Consider the following 24,886-nt stretch of genomic DNA (forward strand, 5'->3'; position numbering starts at 1 on the left):
TACAAAATTTGTCTTCATCTTTATATATTGCTCATGCTAAAAATAAAAATGAAGCTAATTTATTCTGTAGTGGTATTCATTAAAGTTTTGACTTATCAGTGTTTCATTTGTTACTATATGTTTTATAGCAGCCATTAAATGGGACTAGTCAACCATCTATAATTTGTAACCTTGATAAGAAAGTAGTTTAACTCTATAGCTAATTCTGAATCTTTTTTTTTTTTTTTGATCTTTTTGAGACAGGGTCTCCCTGTAGCCCTAGCTGTCCTGGAACTCAATATGTAGACCAGGCTGGCCTTGAACTTACAGAGATCCACCTGCCTCTGCCTCCCAAGTGCTGGGATTAAAGGCGCGCGCCACCACACCCGGCTAAGATAGTGGTTTTAAATTTTGCCAACTATCTTTGTATTTCCTGTTGTTCTCGGTTTTCTGATAATCCTACCAGTAGTTAACTTGATTTTCAGATGGTTTTGGCAGTCGTGACTTGTTTTGTTAAAGTCAGTTTTGGTACAATTAGATTAACTTTGTTACTAGTCTATTTTATACTGGGGTTTTTGTCATTTCAGCATATTTTTATCACATAAATATGAAACATTTGACTTTAGCTTGGTTTAGCATAATGTATAAACTTCATTTCATTTCTCAAAAAATAAAAATAAAATAATTTTGTCATTCTCATTTAAACTTTTAAGTTAAAAGGAATTATTAGCAAAGTTATGTTAAAGCTTTGAATGCTGTTGAGAATGTGGTCTTATTTTGACTCTTGCTGTTGCTTTTGTAAAAAGAAAATGCAATACTTATTTTAAAAGATAACCTATTTGACATTTTACAAAGCTTGAAAATAGAGATTTAAAATCTAGCATTAAAGATAAATTATGTAGTGAATTTCATCCAATATATTTTGATCATATTTAGAACCCCTTTCCTATCTGTACTCTTCTTACTACCCTTCTACCCAATTTTACCTAGTTTGCTATATCTCAGTCAGTCAGTCAGTCAGTCAGTCAGTCAGTCAGCCAGCGAGCCAATCAGTTAGTCAAGGCCCATAGAATCAAATTTGTGTCCCCAAATGTCCTTAGGTGACCACTGGAGCCTGGTCAACTTACCAAGAGTCTGACCCTTAAATGAGACTGGCTTTTCCCTTCCTGGCTGCCATTGGTTGCTAATACTTTCTCAGGTAGAATTGAGTTTTTTTTTTTTTTTATCCACTTCCCCATGTCTGTGTTTGGATTCTGTCTAGCTTAGCTTATGTGGGACTTGTCCACGTTGTCAGCATTCTGTGAGTTCATATGAGTAACTTCTCAGTTGTCTAGAAAATTCTGTTTCCTTGTAGTCATTTACCTCCTTTGGTTCTTAGCAATCTTTCCACCCCCTCTTCTGCAGTGATTCCCTAAGCAGTGGGAGGCAGTGGTTTAATATATACATCCTATTCAGGGATAAGCATTCTGCAGCCTCTTGTTTTCTATAGGTTGACCAGTTGTGGGTCTCTGTGTCAGTCACCATCTGCTGCATAAAGAAGCTTCTTCACTGATGAGAGCTGAGAGATGCACTAATCTATGGATATAACAATAAGTCATTAGGAGTCAGTTTAATACTCTTATCTATTTAGCAGAATAATAGTATTGCCCTCTCCTCTATAGCCTGTGACCTGTCTAGTGTCAGGTTTATAGACCAGTTTCAGGTATAGGCTCCACTGTATGAATCAAACCTTAAATCTAATTAGAAAGTGACTGGTTACTCTCATAATATTCATGGCACTGTTGCACCTGGTGGGCATATCTAGTTGCTGTTGTAACTTGCCGGATTCACAGCTGGTAAGGTTGATGATTAGTTTTCCTCTTCAGGTATGTAGAATACATAGCACTATGTATGGTATGTAGGATACCTTCCAGCACCATGAAAGCTAGTAAGTAGAGATTAGGCTTTGAAGTCAGCACCACCTTGATTTCTCCTTGTTTGTTCTACAGCTCATGTATGCACTATCTTCAGCAATAGGATAGTATGGTGAAGTTCTTGTGGGTAACCAAGAGCAGAGGTGATGGCCAATATTTTTTGAGGGTCTGTGGGACCCCTGGTGAATAGCTTTAGAAGAAGGAGCCCATTTCTGGCATTGGGCTTTCACTTTGCTAGCCTATGGTGTGATGTCCTCCTGCTTTAAATCTCTCTTTAACACACACACACACACACACACACACACACACACACACACACACACACGCAGTTTAAGCAGCTTCTATAGTGGTAAGTTTCCACATGCTTTTTCAGAAGGTCTGTACTGTTAGTTTTCCCTCCACATCCTTTTCTGTCTTGCTCTCCCAGTCCCCATCCTGGTTAACCCTTTCTACTCTAGTCTACTACCCCTCCCAGAGAGCCTCTCCTCCCCTCCCATCCCCTATGGCTGTTTATTAGTTTCTAGGCCTCTGGATTTTCAAATTGAAAGGTACATATCTAAGATTTCAAAGTTAGTATCCAGCTATGAGGGGAGAACATGCAGTCTTTTTCTTTCTGGGTCTGGGTTACCTCACTCAGCATGATTGTTTCCAGTTCCATCCATTTACCTGTGGATTTCATAATTTTTTTTAAAGAGCTGCATAACATTCCATTTTGTATATGTACCTTAACTTCATTACTCATTTATCAGTTGATGGACATCTAGGTTGTTTCCAGTTCCTGGCTATTATGAAAGGGCAGGAATGAACATGGATGGATAGGTATTTCTAGAGTAGTGTATAAAGTCTTTTGGGTATATGCCCATGAATGGCATGGTTGAATCATGTGCTAGATCAATTTCTAGCATTTTTGAAGAATTTCCACACTGAATTTCATAGTGGCTATATCAGTTTGTATTCCCACCAGCAGTGGATAAGAGTTCCCCTTACTCTACATTCTTGCTAACATTTGTCATTCTTAGTTTTTTGATCTTAGCCAGTCTGAGTGTGGTAAGATGAAATCTCAAAGTGGTTTTTAAGTTGCATTTCCCTGATGACTAAAGATGTTGAATATTTTTAAAAGTATTTCTCAACCATTTGTGTTTCATCTTTAGAGAACTCCTTGTTCAGCTCCTTCCCCAATTTTTGATTTGTCAGAGGTATAGCTAATTGGTAAAGATTTTTTCTCATTCTGTAAATTACCTCTTCACTTCAGTGATGGTGGCCTTTGCTGTACAGAAGGGTTTTAGTTTTCATGAAGTACCATTTGTCAATTGTTGACTTAATGTACTGTAGAAAGTCCTTTCCTGGGCCTAAAAGTTCCAGTGTATTCTCTGCTTTCTCCTCTATCAGATTCAGGGTATTGGGTCTAATGTTGAGATCCTTGATCCATTGGAGTTGAGTTTTGTGCATGGTAAAGAAATAGGAATCTAGTTTTATTCTTCCATGTGCAGCTATTTAATTTGACCAGCATCATTTGTGAACATGTAGATTTTCTTTCTTTTCTTTCTTTTTTTTTTTTTTTTTTTGTTGAGTCTTTGTCTGGTTTTGGTATTAGAGTAACACTGGTTTTGTAGAAAGAATTTGGGAGTGCTCCTTCCTTTTCTGTTTTACAGAATAATTTGAGGAGTATTGGTATTCTTCTTTGAAGGTTTGGTAGATTTCTACACTGTATCCGTCTGGTCTTGGGCTCTTTTTATTTGGGAGATTTTTAATTACTGCATCTATCTCATTGGTTATTATTGGTCTGTTTAAATTATTTATATCATTTTGATATAACTTTGGTAGACTGTACATATCCAGGAATTTATCTATTTATTTTAGAGTCTCTAGTTTAGTGGATTATAGATTTTTAAAGTAGGTCCTGATGGTTTTTGGAATTTCTTCAGGGCCTCTTTTAATGTTTCCCTTGTCATAACTGAGTTTATTAATTTGAGTCCTCTGTTTCTTTGGATTAATTTGATTAAAGGTTTGTCAATTTTGTTAACATTTTCAAAGAACCAGCTCTTCATTTCACTGATTCTTTGTGTTGCTCTCTTTGTTTCTATTTCATTAATTTTGGCTTTGATTTTATTTATCTCTTCCCATCTACTCTTTTTAGGTCTTGTTTGTTTTGGGTTTTCCAGGGCCTTCCAGTGCATCATTGATTTATTTACATGAGCTATTTCTAATTTTCTGGTGTAGACACTTAATGCTATAAATTTTCCTTGTAGGACTGCCTTCATTGTGTCCTTTAGGTTTTGGTATTTTTGTTTCATTTTTGTTTCATTCAATTTTAGGAATTTTTTAGTTTTCTTCTTGATTTTTTTCCCCTTTATCCAAGTTTCATTCAGTTCCATGAGTTTGTGTACTTTTTTCCCATTCTTTTATTGTTTATATCTAATTTTATTCCCTTGTGGTCATATAGAATACAGGGTGATAATTCAATTTTCCTAAATTTATAGAGATTTGCTTTGTGTCCTAATATGTGATCAATTTTGGGCTGCTGAGAAGACAGTTTATTCTTTGGTATTTGGGTGGGATGTTCTGTACATGTCTGTTAGGTCCATTTGATTTATAGTATCATTTAAGTCCAGGATTTCTTTATTTAGTTTTTGTTTAGTTGACCTGTTGATTGATGACATTGGGGTATTGATGTCATGCACTGTCATTGTGTTGGAGTCAGTATGTGATTTTAGATCTAATAAAGTTTCTTTTATGAAATTGGGTGCCCTTGTGGTGTGATGCCTATATGTTCATGATTGTAATATCTTCCTGTTGTATTTTTCCTTTAATAAATATGAAATGACTTTCCCCATCTCTTCTGACTAGTTTTAGTTTGAAGTTTATTTTGTTGGATATTAGAATAGCTATCCCTGCTTGTTTCTTAATTCTGTTTGCTTGGAATACCGTTTTCTATGCCTTTATTCTAAGGGTGTATCAATCATTGTTGTTAAAGTGTTATTTCTGGGAGACTGAAAATTGGTGGATACTGTTTTTTTAATCCAATCAGTTTGTGTCTTTTTTTTATTTTGTTTTTTAAAATATTTTATTTATTACTTTTATGTGTATGAGTATCATGTCTGCATGTAAGTAAGTGCATCCGTGCCGTGCAGTGCCCATGGAGGACAGAAAAGACTGTCAGATTCCCTGGAACTGGAGTTATAGACAATTGTTAGCTGCCTTGTGGGTGCTGGGATTTGAACCTGGGTATTCTGCAAGAACAGTCAGTGTTCTTAACTGCTGAGCCATCTCTCCAGTCCCCAGTTTGTGTCTTTTTGCTTGGGAGTTGAGACCATTAGCATTGAGAGTTACTGTTGACAAGTGTTTATTAATTCCTGTTATGTTTGTGTTGTAGTGCTGTTTTCTTAGACTCTTTTGATTGACTGCTTGGGATAATTTATTTATTCTTTCTGCCCTCTCTTTTGGGATAATTTATTTATTCTTTGTGCCCTCTTGAGAGTGTTCAATCTTCTCTTTAGACCAAAGTATTCCATTAGATAGTCTCTGTAGAACTGGTTTTGTGGATATGAAGTCCTTAAATCAGTATTTTTTAAAAAATTATTATTTTTATTTTATGTTTATGAGTGTTTTGTTTGCATGTATGTAAGTGCACCACATGTGTGCAGTGCCTGAAGAGGCCAGAAGAGGGTGTTGAATGTCTTGGAACTTCAGTTACCAATGGTTGTTAGCTACCATATGGGTGCCAGGAATCAAACCTGGGTCTTCTGGAAGGACAACAAATGTTCTTAACTGCTGAGTCATTGCTCCAGCCCTTTTAAATCTGATTTTATAATGGAAAGTTTTTATTTCTCCTTGAATTACAACTGATAGCTTTGCTTGGTATAGTAGTATGGGCTAGAATCTGTGTGTGTGTGTGTGTGTGTGTGTGTGTGTGTGTGTTTCATGACTTGTATGACATTAGTCTAAGCCCTTCTGGCTTTCACAGTCTTCACTGAAAAACCAGCTGTTATTCTGATGGGCCTGCCTTTATATTTGACTTGATTTTTCTCACAACTTTCAATATCTTTTCTTTGTTCTGTCTGTTCAGTGTTTTGACTGTTATATAACATGCGGGTTTCTTTTCTGGTCCTGTCTAGTTGGTATTCTTCTGTATGCCTCTTGTACCTTGATATGTATCTCTTTCCCTATATTTGGGAAATTTTCTTCTTTGATTTTATTAAAAATATTTTCTGTGCCTTTGACCTGGGTTTCTTCTCCTTCTATGCCTATGATTGGCAGGTTTGGTCTTTTTATAGTGTCCTTAGAGGTTTTGCATGTTCTGTTCCTGGGTTATTTTAGATTTGATATTTTCTTTGTTAGAGTGATCCATTTCCCTACACTTGTCTTCAAGATCTGATATTTTACTTTTCCTCCATTTTCCTTTTTGTTCTTTTCTTCTAAGTTTTTTGTTTGAATTCCTGAGTTTTTGATTTCAAGTTTTGAGTTTGGGTTTTCTTCAGAGATTCTTTTTATTGAATTCTAATTTTATGTTTTGAATTGTTCATTCATTCAGCTGTTTGTGTTTTTATAGTTTTCATTTAGTCTTTTATTCATACCCTTTTTGAGTTCCTTGAACATATTTATAATGATTCTTGAAATCATTGTCTTATTTATCTGATAGTTTGCCATTCTCAGGAAACATTGTGATGGGGGTGCTAATTTCAGCAGTAGAGTTATTATCTTGGTTATTCATATTATTTGTGTGGTTTTTTTTTTTTTTAATGAGACCTGTCTTTGGTGGTGTTTCTTAGTATCGGGTAGGTGATCTTGTGTTTGTTGAATGATTGCTTGTATCTTTGCTTGCTGTTTCCTCAATATGTCAGATCATGGCCCAGCTGAGTGGTGCTTGGTGTTTAGTTTTGGGCCCACTTTATGGTGATATGCAAATGAGGTATAAGAAATGGTCTCAGTTAAACTAGGGATAGGCACAACTTTTTATTTAATTAATTAATTAATATTTGTTTGTTTTTATTGTGTGTGTGAGTGTATTGCCATCATGTGTGTAAGTGCACCCATGAAGGTCACAAGAAGGTGTCGAACTCTGGACCTGGAGTTATGTATGGTTGTTAGCCACCATGAGGGTGTTAGGAACCAAACTTAGGTCCTCGGCAAGAGCAGCCAGTGCTCTTTTAACAGCTGAGCCATCTATCCAGCCCCTAGGTGCAACTTTTAAGCTGATGTTTCAGGGTTGTATCTTCAGGGTCCTGGGACAGCAGGGTGAAGTGGGTGGTTGCTGGGTGAATGAGTTGGCCAGTAGCACAGGGTGGGAGAGCTCACAGATCTTGAAGCAAAATGATCCTAGTAGCTCAAGCAGGTCTGAAAGCTGAGATGATAGAGTGCAGGAATGTGAGGGAAAGGAAATGCACCACAGCAGGTTGTGGAAAGCTTCTAGATCGGGGGTGGGGCGGGGGGAGTTCATGCAAGTGTAGCTGAGATGGCTAGGCCCAGGAAGGTTTAGGAAATGAAATTTACCATAGCAGGTCTGGAAAAGCCCCCAAGGGTCCTAGCAGAACTGAGATGGCTGGGTGCTGGGCAGGGAGGGAAAGGAAACTCACCATGGGAAAGCTCCAAGCTGTGGGGTATCAACAAGGGTCCTAAAAGAGTTGAGATAATGATGAGCAGGGAGGCATGGGAAAGGGAGTGTACCACAGCAGGTCTGGGAAAGCTCCGAAAAGTTAGTTTTTAAAGCAGAATTGCACACTAAAAGTATACATTAATTATGAGGAACTTCTAAAATGAGAAAAACGAAGTAACTCCTCCCACCTCTTTTTGCATCCCAGTCCATAAGCATATACAGTGGATAACATAGCCAATAGTAAGCAATAAAGTGTATGCTAGCACTCTTGAGGAAAGAGCAGAAGGCTTTCTGGTAGGGGAAGAGGAAGGGCTTCTTCCGTGCTTCTTGCTTGATCCTGGGCATTGTATTGATAGAAGTAGTTACTCTTTGGGCTGATTTTATTGCTTTGGTGTGTGTCCCTTTCCTAAGGCATCCAATACTGTAATGCTGCCTAAAGGAATTACTTTCTATGTCTTAGTTACCTATACTTTCTTCTTTGATTCCATGTGTCCTTTTGCACTTTCCCTCTCAGTCAAATAAAATTAACCAAATCCCATTACTGCTTCAAATCTTGAGTTTCATGAGAAAAGAAAATGAGTTTAAAATAATGTGTGAAACATTGATACTTGTGGAGGGATAAAAATGTTTTGTGTCTTTATGTAATTGTTTCAAAAGTAAGTGACTTGGCATTTCACAGTTAAAAAACATAAAGTCAATAAGCAAGTGTGAAGAATTTTTTTGGAATGATGAAATCACAAGACTACTTGTATTTGGAGACCTGTAAATGGTATGGTCTTAGTTCATCCCCCCTTCTTTCTAGCATTTTTCTTTTATTTTTAAGTGATAGTTTTATTGATTAAAAATTTATTGGTGTGTGGGGTTGCATGTGTGGAGGAGAGCACAACTTTCCAGAATTGGTGTCCTGGGTGCCAGGCTTGCCCTGCAAGTACTTTTACCAATTGAGCCATCTTACTGACCCATCCTTATGTTTTTTGAACCCAGGTTTCTCAGTCTGTAGAAGGAGTGCTCATATTACCAACCCCACATGTTTATTAGGTTTTCTAACTAGATGGTATGTTTGGAAATACACTTGAAAGATGTCTGGCATATTCAGTAATCTGGTGGCTTCCTTGAAAAATTCATTTTTAGCAATTTCACAGCAGTAGTGCAGATGATTCAAAATCTTTGCTACCATTTGTAAACTAAGAGGCTACTTCAGTTTTTATATCAATATTTTGCCTGACATAGCACACACAGATATCAATAAATGAAGTCCTTGTCATCACAAAAACCATTGTTAGGGCTGGAAAGATGATTCAACAGTTAAGAACACTGGCCATTCTTGCAGAAGACCTGGGTTTGGTTCCCAGTACTTACATGACAGCTAACAGCCATCCTTAACTCCAAGTCTATGAGGCCTGACACCTTCTTCTGAGGTCACTGCATGATATGGATCCTCTTAACATATATGCCTCTGAGGGCACTGCATGATATGGATCCACTTAACATATATGCAAGCAAAGCACTCATACATATAAAATAAAAATAGATTAAAAAATTAAAAAAAGAAGCCATTGTTTCTCAGAAAGACAGCTAAAACAATTACCTGCAGAGTGAACTTCTTTACACCCATCCTCTTTCCCTTTCTCTTTTGTTCCTCCTTTCCTCCCCCCCCCTTTTCATTTTTGCAAAATTATAGATCATTTGCTGGCCATATTTAAAGCTCCCTGAATGAGAGATCAGCTATCTTATTTGAGAGACACTAATAAATGAAAGAATAGCAGGGACCTGATGCTTTATATTATATGAGAATAAAACATCCAGAGCTGTAGATATTTTTAGGAGAAAGTTTTGAGGAGATAAGACATTACCTGTGCCTTAAAGAGGGCGTAGATTTTGTATGGCCACAAGTAGAACATTCTAGGCAAGAGAAACAGTAAAGTGCCATGATAGGATAATTGAGTCATGTTCAAGGGAAATCAGAGTCAGTTCTTCTTGCTCCTAGATGATTTAAGTTGGAGTTGTGAAAAATACAGAGAATTTAAGAAAGATCAAGATCAACATGGTCATGGAAATAATATAGAGGAAAATAAAGAATTATATTTTAAAGCTGGAGACTAAAATGCTGAGAATTTAATCTGAGAATAGGAATTTATTTATTCATTTAATTAATTAATTAATTGCATATGTGCCTCCTTCAGTCCATGTACATGCAGTGCCTGTAGAGGCCAGAAGGGGGTGTTAGAGCCTCTGAAACTAGAGTTAATGTTTTGAGCCACCATTTGAATGCTAGGAACTGAACCTGTGTCCTCTACAAGAGCAGCAAGTGCTCTAAACTGCTCAGCCATCTCTCCAGCTCCTTTTTTTTTTTTTTTTTGGTTTTGTTTTTTAAGATAGGGTCTCATCATATAATTCTGGCTGACCTTGGAACCACTATGTAGACTAGGTTACTTGCTTCTGCCTCCCAAGTACTGGGATTAATGGTGTGTACTACCTTGCAAGGCTGGAAATAGAATTCATAAGGGTGAATTTTCTCCTTCTCACTCTGCCTAATGTATATGAAGATACCTGTGACCCTTCAGATCATCATAGTTACTATATTCAGATGGCATTTTATAGCCATATTCTACTTGTCTGCTCTGCAATATTGCATAGTCTTGACCACAGTTTCTTTAAAGCATCTTGTTTGATTTTGTGTCCTTCCCCCACCACGTCACTTTATTTGCTCTTGTTCTCTTGGATTGCAACCATACATTTTTTTCCAAAAATTTTATTTATGAGTGTTTTGTCTGCATGTATGTAAGTGCACCGTGTGTGCAGTGCCCCACAACGTCAGAATAGGGTTTCAGATAACTGGAACTGGTTGTTAGCTGTCATGTGGATGCTGGGAACTGAAACTGGGTCCTCTGGAAGAGCAGCCAGTGCTCTTAATCTCTGAGCCACCTCTCCAGCCCTGGGTTGCAACTTTCCTTAAGAAGCTTCTCCAGATTGAACTTTTGCTTGCTGGATATTTTCATCACAGTGTGTCACTATCATTTAAAGCATTCAGCACATCACCTGGGAAGTTTTGAAGTCTTTCTGAGTACCTTATAAGTATGCTTTAAATCCCAAGTAGAAAATTTATAAGCTTTTTGGTATTTACTGTCTGTCTCTTTTGTCACTAAGTTTTAAAAAAATATTTATTATTTTTATTTTATGTGTATGCGTGTATTGCCTGCATGTAAGTGCACCCATATTGTCCAATGCCTGCGGAGGACAGAAGAGTCTGTCGGATCCTCTGGAACTGGAGTTATGGACAGTTGTTAGCTGCCACGAGGGTCCTGGTATTCAAACCTGTGTCTTCTGCAAGAACAGCCAATGTTCTTAACCCCCGAGCCACCTCTCCAGCCCCTTGTCACTGTGTTTTTCATCACTAAGTCCTTTCAGTTCTTCTTGATGATTGTCAAGTTTATTTCCATTCTTTTTTTTAAGTGATCAGTTATATTTCTTTTTTTTTTTTTAAAGAAGAAGCGTTTCACTACAGCTTTAACATATTCAATAACACGCTCCAGAGCAAGAGTACATCTCTTTCACAAGTGGCTGCAAGTTTCTAGGTTCACAGTTGAATTAATACAGTTATACAATATTGAACTCAGCATAAGCCCCCGGAGAGAGGCCTGTAGGTCATCTATTTCCATTCTTATTGCATCTTATTTATTAGTCTCTTAAAGTGATAGGTCTATAAAAGCAGACCAGAAAGTATAGTTCTCTTATTCATGGTTTCACTTAACAGTTTCAGTGTTCAACAGCCAACTGTGGTTCAGAAATATTAAATGGAAAATTCCAGAAATAAACAGCTTTGTATTGCACACTGTTCTGAGTAATTTATGATAAAATCTCATACTGTTTCTCTCTGTCTTACCCAGAATGTGAATCACCACTTTGTGCAGTTTATCCCTGATACATGTGCTACTGCCCATTCACTTAGTTAGTATCTGTGTCAGTTATGTGGTATCCCTGTGCTTGGATTTTAAATAACTCTTATTTTACCTAATAATGGCTTCAAGGCACAAATGTATTGATGATGTCAGTTTGGTTAGGCCAATAAGAAGCTGTTTAGTGCTTTCTTTAAGTTTCTCGCATCATATGAAGGATACAGGTCAATACAGTATAACAGATATTAAGATACAGTGCAGTACAATAAGAAATTAGGTAAGAATAATCACAGTTCTATAATTTTATTATAATATTATAATGGCCTCTTTTATTATTAGTTACTGTTCATCTCTTATTGTGCCTAATTTGTGAATTAAACTTTATCATAGTGTTAACAGCCAGGTCAGGGTTGGTATTATTAGCCTACATACCATACACAGACGTATTTAATTAAAAATAAAATGTGTCTCTGCATCAGCAATCTCAACTACTCAGGAGGCTATAGGGTAGTTTCACCAGATCCTATCTCAAAAATAAAAGGTCTGTGTTTGATTCATTATTAACATTTTAAATACTAACTTATGTAGTTAATAATGAACTTTTTGTTGTATCTATTTCTGCTGTTCAAATACGCGTAGTGAAAACTACTAATTACTTTTAAAATTCTTAGACTTATGGAAATAAGGAAAGCAAGATTAGTACAATGATTAAGGGGTGTGTGTGTGTGTCTGTACATGAATGTGCAGGTGCATGCCTGTGTGTACATGTGGAGGCCAGAGCAGGATGTCTGGTATCTTCCTCTGTGGCTTTCTACCTTATTTCCTTGAGACAGGATCTCTTACTGAACTGGAAGCTCTCCTCTTTGTCTAGCCTGGCTGGACAGGAAGCTTGTAGGAGCTGCTTTTCTCAGCTCTCCAATGTTGGGGTTAGCAGGCATGCTCAGCCAGCCATGGTTGACTTTTATCATAGTTGCTGGGGATTTGAATTCAGGTCCTCAATGCTTGTATAGTAAACTCTTTTTTATCCACTGAGCCATCTCCTCAGCCCCTGACTAAGGCTCTTTAAAGACTGATTTATAACCTTTCAGTACAGCCAACACATGTCATCACAGCAAGTTATTGCCAGTATGGTTTGAAAAAATTGGAATATGAGATTTCTCTCAGCTTCTCTTAACAGTTGTTTAGTCATGGTATGCAATCATGACATTTATTTTAGCTTTTTAACACTTGATTTTCTTTGTTTCTTTCCTTAATTAGGTCCCCGATGGGCTTCCTGGAATATCGGTGTGTTTATTTGCATCAGATGTGCTGGAATTCATAGAAATCTTGGGGTTCATATATCCAGGGTCAAGTCAGTCAACCTAGACCAATGGACACCGGAACAGATACAGGTAAATATTTAACAAGAAATTATTAAAAATGCTTACAATGATTTAAAAATACTCCTTGCATCTAAGGGTGAATATTAAAAACACATACTGAAGTGGCATTTACTGTACCAAAAATTTGAATAGTATTTTACTTATTAGCTCACTCGTTTTTAGTTCTTCTTGAGTAGTCAGTTTTAAATTTATTCTTTTTTTTTTTAATTTAAAATACTGATTTTAGAGTATTTAAATGTGTGTTTTATTAAGTTGATGAAATTTGGCATTCTAATTCCATAGTTTATATTCCTGCCAGTAGAGGGAGCCTGAGTTAAGATAAAGGAGGAAAAAATTGAAATCGCCTCTTGCCTGAAAACTGACTTGGAGGATTTCCCTATAGAGATATTGTAGGTGTTCAGACAAGGACTGGTAGCTAGAAGATAGTTTAGTGAGCAAATAATTGTTTTGGCCAGTTTGGGCTTGTATAGGTTAAAGTTAGATTTGTTAGGGGGGAAAAAAAACTTTTTTCCCCCAGTGTGGCAGTCTTAAATTCTCAAAATCTTACTTTCTAATCCTAAGGTTAGCTGGCAATGTGAAAATGATTACTATATTGGCCTCACTTTGTAAATTCATGTGAAATCGCACTGATTTTCCTTATGCCATTTGAAATTGCTTTTAGTTGTTAAAAAGTCCTGAATATATATATCATCAATATACAGCCATCCTTGGTATCACAAAAGATTATTTTCAGGATGCTTGGCAGATACGAAAATCTAAGACTGTTCAGGTACTTTTTATAAAATGTAGTAACATTTGCATACTATCCATACATACATACTTGCTCTTTTGTATGCTTTAAATCATCCCCAGTTTACTTCCAGTATTGAGTATAGTGTAAATTCTATGCAGATAGTTAAATCATTTTGTTTAGGGAATTATGGTAAGAAAACATAGTGTATAAATGTTCAGTGCAGGTATGATTTTTTCCTCCTACTTTTAGTCTATAGTTGGTTGATTTTACAGATATCCAGAGATATGGAGGTTCAACTATATGTGGTTGGCCCTCAATGATATGCATGCATACCTGAGAATCAAGAAAAAAAGAAAAAGAAAACCAAAACTTGGATGGTTGGGATAAGGTAAAGAATTTGTATATAGATATCTTCAGGCTATAAAATCAGGTGTAATTGTTTTAGTTTTTGAGCTTTTTGCTGGCAAGGGTATAAAAATAAATAACGATTTTTTTATATTTTCAAAATTCTGGAGGAGAAAACATGAGATAAATCGAAGAAGTAGGGCCTTTGAACACTTCACATACAGAAGTGTTCTTAACATCTCTATAGCAAATGTGGGAATTAGTAGATGTCATCATGTTGTTATCTCTTTAAAGACAATATGAAGTGTAGATTAAAAATTCCATTTGCTGTTTGTAACGATGTACAGTGATACAAAATATTGAAGACAAAAGTGTATACCTTTTTAACGGTTTGTTTTAAATTAAAGCCAAGACATGGAATCATTAGACACTTCAGTTCTTTGGAAATATTTTTCTTTTGTGTATATGTGTGTATGTGTGTGTGTGTGTGTGTGTGTGTGTGTGTGTGTGTGTGTGTGTGTCTTTTTTTGAGACAGGTTTTCCCTGTAACCCTAGCTGGCCTGGAACTCACTATGTAGACCAGGCTGGCCTCGAACTTGGAGATCCACCTGCCTCTGCCTCGCAAATGCTGGGATTAAAGGCATGTGCCACCATGCCCAGCTGGAAATATTATTTCCATAAGGCTGCTTAGAGAATTTGAATAGCAAACTATTTGAAGCAGACAGCTGTATAGTTTAGAATAGAGTTTACTAGTCAGAGCCGTAGTTGGTTTTGAAATAGGAAACAGGTATCTTACAAGGTATTGAGTCATTTAAAAATGTAAGAATATTAAAAACTAATAATGTGTAATATTTGAGACTATATTTGAATGTTATTTGCTTGATGTTACCTGTCAATTTCTTTTGATGTTACCTGTCAACTTCTTGAAATGAGAATTATTTTGGAATGTAAGATTTTATTACTGTTTTTTCATCACTGAATGCTCTTTTCTGCTTCATGTACAACAGAGCTCTTCTCCGTGTGTCATGATGAGAAATAAGGCTTAGAAATCCAATGATAATCAATAGTTTTACTTCAAAAAAATCATAAAGATAGGTAGGCCATCCAGTATTTTGTGGTGAGACTTAATGAATACTTGTAAGAAAAGCAAAAGAGTTGTTATTTAAAACATTTTTCTGAGATGATGAAATATAAACAAGTAGTTGTTGTAAACCCAAGTTTCTAAACTACAGAGTACAATCTGTATTTCTGCCTAGAACATTTCCAGACAAATGACCCCAGAAAGGCATTAGAACAAAATAACGAAGAGGGCTGTTTCTAGACAGATTGCCAAAATTAGACTTGTATGGTCTTCACAGGATACTTGTCTTGAGGGTGCCTCAGTGTTTTCATTTGTAGAATAGGAATAGTAACATCACCTGCTTTGTATGTTGTTGAGAGAACCAAATAAATTGGTATGGGTGAATCATTTAGGAAAGAATAGAATAGTATCTGGCACATTTAAAACATGCAATAAATGACTGCAACTTTCTTTTGCTCAGTCTGTTTTTATATTTAAACTATATTTTCAAATGTAAATTTCTTTAAGTCATATGCTATTTAATATGCTCAATATGTAATTTCATTTTTTGTTTCAATGAGATTTCTTTGCATTACAGATTTAGTATATAGTTTTAGGTTTCTTCTTATGTGATTTTTCATATATATATATATATTGACTTTTCCTGTATTTGTTGCTTTCTTTTGAATCATCTTTAAATTAAAAAAAGTTAAACTTTTTCTCTCCATTTTTTGGCCTTTTTTACGTTTACTTGTCATGTTCCATCACGTTTAATATTCATTTATGAAATAAATTTATTTCTAATGCTTTTCTCAGTTCTTTCATTTTAATTGAGAATGTTTCTAATTTTCTAATTTCTAATTTTTTTCGTAACTTTTGTCTTAACTAATTTTTAAAAATCTTTTATCTCTGTCTTTTAGGTTGCAGTTTGGTCTATTTTGGCATGGGTTCATTGAGCTGATACAATTTAGGTTCATTGTAGGGATGTTTGGTTTTTATACTTTTTCTTATAAGGTTCCTCAGGAAGCTTTCAACGTTTTTTGTTTTTTAATTGAATATTGAATATAGCCTACAGAGTATCAGAGCCATAGGGGTTAGATGACTACAAGGAAACAGTTTTCCAGACAGCTGGTCAGTTACTCATATGAACTCACAGCAATGGTGACAGCATGTACAGAGTCCTTTGCAAGCTCAAATCAGACAAAATCCCAGCATAGACATAGGGAAGCAGGTAAGAAATCTCAGCCCAACCTTTTGGCAATTGATAGCTGCTGTAAGGGGGAGAGACAACATCTTAGAAGATTGGAACTCGTAGTGGGTGGATTCACAGCTGAAGGACACTGGGGGGCACAAATCAACCTTGTTTTTTGAGACAGTTTTTTTTTTTATTGAAATCTAGGGTTTGCTCAACCCTAGATTGAGCTAGGTTGGCTGGTTGGCAAGGCCAAGGGATCCTGTCTCCACCTCCCCCTGTGCCAGGATAACAAGTGTGCACTACCACATCTGACTCTTTTCATGGGTGCTTGGGAGTGAACTCAAGACTTTAACTAATGGAGCTCTGCCCCCATTTTCTTCTCCCTGGAGGAGATTCTGGAAATTTCAGAAACTTTCTACTATTAAAAAGCTAATTTAGAAAACTCCATGATAGAACAGTGTTTGACATATATGTGTTAGAACATTAATTTCTTAAGGTTTTGGTCATTGGGTAAATTTTCACAGTGACTTATAGAAGCAGGCAGATAATAAGCTTTCACTGCTTAATTCTTCGTATGCATTTATTCAAGAAAACTCCAGGTTAAAATAAAGCCTTGTTCTTATTTTGTGGGAACATTGCTGATAACTCTATCAAGCTGAAAAAAAAAATCTTAAATAATGTCATCATATGAATGCATTTTAAGTTGATTGATTTTTCTTTTAATGCTAAATCCTTACAAGGATCATTAAATGTGCCTTCAATGATGATCAGCAAATGGGAACTGCATACAGCATTGAGTTATGTATTGTGTACACATGAAGAGCAAGGTTGCCGTAAATGTGGTATTGTTTTTGTTTTTTAAAAATATTTTATTTCTATTTTATGTATATGAGCATTTTGCCTACATGCATACAAGTACATCCATGTCATACAGTGCCTGTGGAGGTCAGAAGAGGGCATTGGATCCCCTGGAACTGGAGTTATGGGTGGTTGTTAGCCACCATGTGGGTGCTGGGAGCTGAATCTGGGTCCTCTGCAAGAACACCCATTACTCTTTAATACTGAGCCATCTCTCCAGCCCCTGTGGTACTGTTTTAAAAGAAAATTTAATCCATGGGGTTTAATAAAATTACATCTTAAAGTAATTTATTTGGGGAAAAGTTACATAAATTTTGAATTTGAATGTTCAAGATTGTGTGCCCTCTTTTTCCTCTTGATATATTTTTTCAGATTAAAATTTTAATAAGACCAGTAATAGTTTTTTCTTTAAAAGATACATATTTTAATATTCTCTGTTCCTAGTGATTGTTGTAGATCTTAGGTCAAAGTACCAAACAAAATTGTAAAATATTTTTAAAGGAAAATTTTAATTGTGTTAAATCTATGCTGCCTCATCTAGTAGATTTAGAGAGCATAACTAAAGACATCGTAAGTTATTTGAATACAAGAACTTAAATCCCCATATAGAATAGTAATTTGATAGGAAATGTTAGATGTATTGAATGAACAACTGCATGAATGGATCGTCTATAAAATTCCTACTAGTTTCATTGTGCATTGTAGCTTAGACTTATGGTCATGCTCCTCTTTCCTGTATTGTGTGAATATTATAATGATAAAAGGTAGCAGGATTACAAAACTGGGTCCTTGTTCTAGCTCTGTTTACTACATGGTGAGTGATCTTCAGCAAATCCTTGACTTAGCTCTTTTTTTTATATATAGTATCTAGTCATGGTAAGTTTTTAACATTATAAAAACTCTCGTTTTTTTAATGGTAAACTTTGTTTATGAAATAATCAAAGCACATTGTTATATGCAGAGGACCTTGAGACAGATGAATGGAAAAAAAGCATTCTATTTGAGAAAGTAAGATGTGTTCTATAACTATAGTGCTAAGTTTGGTTATGTGTGTCATAGGCAATGAAGGTGAACATTATAGCTGGGATTGATTTGGTATAAGAGTGATTAGAGTGGAGATTGGAACAGAATAGGGAGTTCTTAAAATATAAGTTGAGAAATAATCTTGTGTTGTTTTTAAGAAAATAAATTTGACGAGCATGTTTCTACAAAAACCTAGGAAATTGGTGATTAGAGGTTGAGCTTATGGTGGTGGCAATGGGGTTGAGAAATGGGAGAAACCTTTAAGAAATATTTAAGAGGAAAAAAATCGTTAAGACTTCTGGTAGGATGTAGTGTTTGGGATAGCTTCTGAGCTGGGCCTTCAGCATGTAGGATGAAAGTCATGGTTTATTTCTAGACTTTAAATGATGTGAATTTCATACTTAGTAGAGATTAACAAGAGTCGTGATATAAAATTTTTCTAGTTTTGTCATAACAATAATTACGCTTTCTTTTAAAAAAGAATTTATACTCTGAATTTATAATAATTAACAAATATAGATAAATCAAGATTTGAGACTATCATAAAATTGTGAAAAGGTATGAAAATTGCTACCTCTAATTCTGCACTGTGAATAAAGATTTGTGTTGTGTATTCTTTTAAACACTAAAACAAAAGAGAACAACTCCCCTTGCCCCCCGACACCCCTACCAGTTTCGTGACACCAAAGGAATGGACTCTATTAAATATTTTGAAAGAGTTCCTGAGACCAAAAATGGTGGCCCTTCTTTTCCAGCAGCTGGAAATCCAAAACCTCTTGAAACCAGTCCTGAAAGCTTAATCGTAATGCAAGATACTCCTGGCATTTGAGAGGAAGATAGAGAACTATTGTGGAAAATTTCAAGTGGTAGTAGAGGTGAGTCCATTGCCATGAAGATTTTATCCAGGCGCTAGCAGAATTCGTTTTTCTTTTAAATAAGAACTCTATTCTTTAAAAACAAACAAACTAAACAAACATACATTTATGTGAGGACAAATGTTACTTTTTGTGGTTTTTAAAGATTTTTAAAGATAGAGAATAATAGAGCAATTAGCCTCCTTTCCTATAAAATGTATTAGACTTTTAAGAAGCCATAATCTTTAGTAGCCACTGTGAAAAGGTGTGATGAATGTCATGAATATGTTTTGAACAGTTTGAGTATAAGATGTACTTAGATGTGATATTTTGAAATTTATACTTTTGATTTGGTTCATAATTTTTGATCTGTCAGAAAACTGTTCTTAGGAGGAGGAAGTCCTCTCTGTGCAGATCTTGCTTACACTTGAGCCAAGCTCCCTGTAGATCAGGGCTTCTTAAGCTTTTGCTATGTTTTCTTTTTAGTGATTTGCTTTATTTTTTATATATCCCCCCCCTACCGTGTGTGTATCTGTGTGTGTCTGTGTGTGGGTTTCTGTGGAAGCCAGAGAGGGCCTTGGATCCCCTGGATCTGGAATTACAGGCAGTTGTGAGTCATCTGACATGGGTACTGGGAACCTAACTGATCCTGTACAAGAGCAACAAGTGCTCTTAACTGCTGAGCCATCTCTCTTGCCTATTATTAAGCCTTTCCACTTGTGAGCACTGTTTTCCTATGAAACACTACACAATCTTGGATTTATAGGTATATAAAATTGGCATACATGTCAAACATTTACTGATACTGAATCATAGGGATATTTATTTTAAAATAGTTCTTTAGTATACATTTGATTTAACCACTTACAGTATTTAAAGACAGAAGATTTACATGCTAATGATATGAACCTGCTTGTTTATTTTTATATAAACAAGTAAATCTTAGCTGAATATTTGATTGTATAAAACACAGAGCATCTCCAACAACTGTTTGGTATTTTGATTTTATAGTCAACAGTACTGAGAATGCAGGGGCTGGAGAATTGTCTCAGCGGCTAAGAGTACTGGCTGCTCTTCCAGAGGACCGAAGTTTGATTCCCAGCACTCACATGACCACTAACAACCATCTGTAACTCTAGTTTGAGGGGAACCCAACGCCCTCTACTGACCTCTGTGGGCATTGCACAGCAGGGTGCACTTACATGCAAGCAATACACTCACACGTAAAATAAAAATAATAAAATATTTTAGGAGCCAGAGAGATGACTCAGCAGTTAAGTGCACAGGTTGTTCTTACAGAGGACCCAGGTTCGATTTCCAGTTACTATCTGTAACTCCAGTTCCACAGGATCCAACACCCTTTTCTGACCTCTGCAGGCATTGCATGACAACACACTTGCAGGCAATAAACTCATACACAAAATTGAAGTAATAACTAAAATATTTTTAAAAATTAAAAAGAAAATACATAGCACAAAGTGGCAGAAGTAGGGTTAGCACCATTTCAGAAATTGTTAGAAATTCTGCCCTAATTCTAAGTCAAAATTCATATCATATTTTTTTTCTTCTTTTTGGGCCAGGGTCTCCCTGTAGCCCCAGCTGGCCTAGAACTCAATATGTTGACTAGTCTGGCCTCAAACTCACAAAGATCCGCCTGCCTCTGCCTCCCAAGTGGTGGGACTAAAGGCAGGTGCCACCACACCTGGCTTCATTTCATATTTTTTTTTTTTAACAAAATTCAGATCAACAAGTTAGATATCATTTTTTTCTCCATTTTAAGACAGGGTCTGCCTGTAGCCCCAGCTGGTCTGGAACTTGTTGTACAGACCAGGCTGGCCTTGATCTCACAGAGACCCACCAGCCTCTGCCTCCCAAGTGCTTTAATTAAAGACTTGCACCACCACACCTGGCGTAACCATCAATTAAAAAAATATTTTTATTTTATGTGTTTGAGTGTATTGTGTGCATGTATGTAACTATAACTGTGTCGTGCAGTGCCCACGGAGGTCAGAAAAGGGTGTTGGATTCCCTGCAACTGGAGTTAAAGATGGTTGTTAGCTGCCATGTGGTACTGGGAACTGAACCTAGGTGTTCTGCAAGAACAACGAGTTCTTTCAACCACTGAGCCACTTCTCCAGCCCTGTTAATCATCAATTTTTAAAATCAAATATTATAATACGGTAAACACAGATTTGACACTTACATGCTGAGGAATGATTGTAGGAAAATATTTGAAGTCTTTGTTTTTGTGATTAAACCATTATGTTTCTGTAAGGGCAGAGAACTTTGTATAGTAAAAACACTATAATTCATAACATGAAGTAATCTTGACTCTGAACTGAGGTGTGACAGTTGCACATTTCAAAGTGTGTATGTTGTGTGTTCAGAACCAAGACTGCAGTGGAGTTGCATGATACAGTGCTGGTGAGCACTGCCAAAAACAGCTTGGATTTATTATGCATTTGATTTTGAATTTTTTGCTTTAGCATGTTCACAAATCTTTTATTATTGCCACACTTCTTTGTGCCCTCCCCATTCAGTTACACACTAGACTAATTACTATTATTTTAGAAAATAATGTAGGATTAATACCCCTTTCAATTTTATTTAGCTTTTGGGAATAGGAAATATGTAAACATTATCAAACTTCTAAGTTTACAACATTGTAAAGGGAGTGCTCTTGATTCTACTGTCTCAGATTTTCCCTCTGTACAAGCAGCCATGTTGGTAAATTTCTTGTGTCTCTCTCCTGAAATATGTTATGCATAATATGCAAACATTTAGATGGTATGCATTTTTGTATCTTTATTAAAAACTGTTTCAACCTGTCCATCAGTGTCTTCTTTCCCCAAGTCTATTCCTCAGGCAATTGGGTAGAAACTTCAAGTAGTTGTGTGTATATGTGTATGTATGCCGTGGAGTGGGCCTGTTTGGAGGCCAGAAGTTGATGTCTTCCTTATTTACTTTATGTTTTGTGTTTTGTTTTGTTTTGTTTTGGAGACAAACTTCCTCACTAAACATGGAGCTAACCAGTGGCTTGGCTGGTTGGTCATTGAGCTTCAGGGATCTGACTGCTTCTACTCCACTGTGCTCAGCTTTTTACGTGGGTGCTGGGGAATCCCAGTTCAGGTCCTCATGTTTATGCAACAATCATTTATTTGACTGAGCCATCTTCCCAGCTTAAATAGTTTTGCTTTTTTCCTAGATTTATCAAAGATATGCAGACAATATTCTTCTATTAAACACTAATATTTATTTAAGATTTTGACTATTTTAATATCTTATATTTGTGTAGTTGGGAACTTAGAAGGCCTCATTGTGGTCTAATCATTCATAATGTCTGCTCTTCTGTTACTTTGCAATTTACGTTATCTTTCAAATGCAACCGGAAGCTGGGGTGATGGGTAGTGGGTAGAGTGCTTGCTGTACAAGCATGACAACTGGAGTTGAGCTCCCCAGCACTGCAGAGTGGAAGCAGGCAGATCCTAGAGCTCACTGGCCAGCCAGCCTAGCCAACACAGCAAGCTCCCAGTTCAGTGAGAGGCATCTCAAAAAGAATGTGGAGAACAATTGAGGAAAGACACCCAATGTCAAACACTAGTTGCCAACATGCATGTATGGTTGAGTGCACCTTCGCATAAACTGCACTTCCCCATACACACTCCTTGAAAAAAAGCAACCAGTATACTTCAAAGGGCAAGTACATAAAAATTGTGAAAACTATGCAGGTGACTTCCTGAGATAACACATTAGTACAAAAGTTAGTTTTACTGTTGACATTATTGACTAGGTACATCTTAGCATCTGAGTGATGAAGTTCCAGCAACGTCCAAAGACAGATAGGAGGAATTGCCGGGGGTTCACGACCCCCGGCGCAGTGATGATTGGGGATGAGTAAGCACGCCGTTCGCCAGCCCACGCCGCCCCCAGTACCGGGGACACTCAGATGCAGCGGGGGCAGTCTAGTCAAGCAGGGACTCATTTATTGCAGGTGTTACAAAGCTTATAAAGGCACCTGGAACTCCCCCTCCCCCACTGAGGGTGTATCTTAAGGATGGTCAGGCGCTGGTCATGCACTCCTCAGCAGTGCGGAAGTATTCGTCAGACTTTCAAAGCAAGCCAGGCCCATCCCCAGTAACTTCCTTTCGGACCTATGTAAGGTGGGGCCTTTAGGTCCCCACAGGAGGAATGTACTCAGCAAAAGGGGAGACACAAAAAAGAGGAGGAATCCTTTGGCATCATATTGATTATACATAGCTGCTGAGCCTGGAAAGAACTGTATTCCAGATTATTATTTAAGCTAAGATGGATAGAAATTCATGTCTCAGCTCTGCTTTTCAAGAGTTTGGAACGCTATCGCAAAGAAAAAATATTCAAGAAATTTTATTCTCAGAGAAATTAATCATTAACTTGTAATTTCAGATGTCCTGTCATTGGTCTTTTTATGATGTTCTCTTCCTCAGATTGGTACTTTTGTTTCGGTCTGATTTTAGCCTCTTGTGTATATGTGAGGGTAGGTGGGTGCATGTATGTGAATGCCATAGGCCAACCTTGGGCAGTGTTTTTCAGATGCCACCAGCTTTGTTTTATGAAATAGGCTCTCTCACTGGCCTGGAATGTGATTAGGCTAGATTGTTTGGCCAGTGAACCCCAAGGACCCTCCTTTCTCTGCTTCCCCAGTGCTGGGATTACAAGTACATGCCACCATGCTTGACTTACTGGCTGGTTGACTGGATGGCTGGCTGGTGTGCATGCATATGTATATATGTATGTATGTATGTATGTATGTATGTATATATGTATGTATCTCTCTCTCTCTCTCTCTGAGTATGCCACATGTGTGAGAATTCCTGTGGAGTCCAGAAGAAGGCATCACAGTTCCTGGAGCTGGAGTTACAGGTATTTGTGATCCACCTCACGTAGGTGCTAGAAACAGAACTCAGGTCTTCTGGAAGAACAGTAGGTCACTTACTCTTAACCACTGAGCCATCTCTCCAGGTCCCTGTGCTTGGCTATTTTACATGGGTTCTGGAAATCAGACATAGATCCTCATACTTGCACTGCAAGCACTTTTATGAGTTGAGCCACCCCCTAAGCTTTTATCTTGACATTTTGTTCTGTTTGAGCTAAAACATTTGTGTGCTGCTTCATTACTATTTGGTCACTGAAGATGTTCCTCAGATAAGAAATAGTGATTTAAAAAAACATATACAGCACTATTATACAAGTTAAATAAAATTTCCTATTACATTTGCCTGTTGGTCCTGCTTATTTTCTTTCCTCTGTTCCTACTTTTTTTTTGTTATGTTTGTTAAATTTGGTTATTAGTGTTTTAGCTTAATAAACTAGGCAGATACAATAAGCAGATGCAGATTCAAACATTAAATTGACAGCCCCAATTCTCTTTAGTCTGTACACATTTAAAACAGAATTTTTGTAGAATACAAGTTTTGTTTTTAATGTTAAAACTAGGATTCAAGTATTTTATACTTAGGCAATTTCACAAATACAAGAAATTCTTTGCTACATTGTGATGACAGGCTATAGATGCTTTTGGCTATTTAGTCAAAATAGTATATTTTGATGTTGATATTCAGTTCAAATATTTTTGAATTTGAATCTGTTGTTCAGGGTAGTAAGTTATGGGTTATGTAGTAAAATTAAAATCAGATAAATTGTGGATTGAAAAGGATAAACGAGGGGCTAGAGGGATGGCTCAGCAGTTGAGGAGGACCTGGGTTCATTTTCCAGCACCCACATGGCAGCTAACTGTCCATATCTCCAGTTCCAGGGAATCCAGTGCCCTCTTCTGGCCTCCATGGGCAGTGCATGCACAGGTGCACTGACATATATGCAGCCCAAACACTCATATACATAAAAAGAAATAATATTATAAAAGTTAATACTAATAGCCAGGTGTGGTGGCACACACCTTTAATCCCAGCACTTGGGAGGCAGAGGCAGGCGGATCTCTGTGAGTTTGAGGCCAGCCGGGTCTACATAGTAAGTTCCAGGTCAGCTGGGGCTACAGGGAGACCCTGTCTCAAAAAGACCA

General features: G+C 36.8%; 1 protein-coding gene across 5 annotated transcripts in view; it reads left to right on the forward strand.

Annotated features, from left to right (window-relative positions):
• Positions 1-24,886, forward strand: part of Smap1 (small ArfGAP 1) — a 168,318-nt gene that overhangs the window by 46,289 nt on the left and 97,143 nt on the right. For 4 of the 5 annotated variants that reach the window (XM_008856288.3, XM_029557796.1, XM_029557797.1 and 1 more), the window contains exon 2: positions 12,639-12,772. In XM_008856288.3, coding sequence (XP_008854510.1) covers positions 12,639-12,772 — 134 coding nt within the window. Of the gene's footprint in view, positions 1-12,638; positions 12,773-18,732; positions 18,853-24,886 lie in introns of all 5 variants that reach the window. The other variant, XM_017795163.2, reaches the window with a different exon arrangement.

Source organism: Nannospalax galili, unplaced genomic scaffold (assembly GCF_000622305.1).
Source record: "Nannospalax galili isolate Female #2095 unplaced genomic scaffold, S.galili_v1.0 scaffold206, whole genome shotgun sequence".
NCBI lineage: Eukaryota > Metazoa > Chordata > Mammalia > Rodentia > Spalacidae > Nannospalax > Nannospalax galili.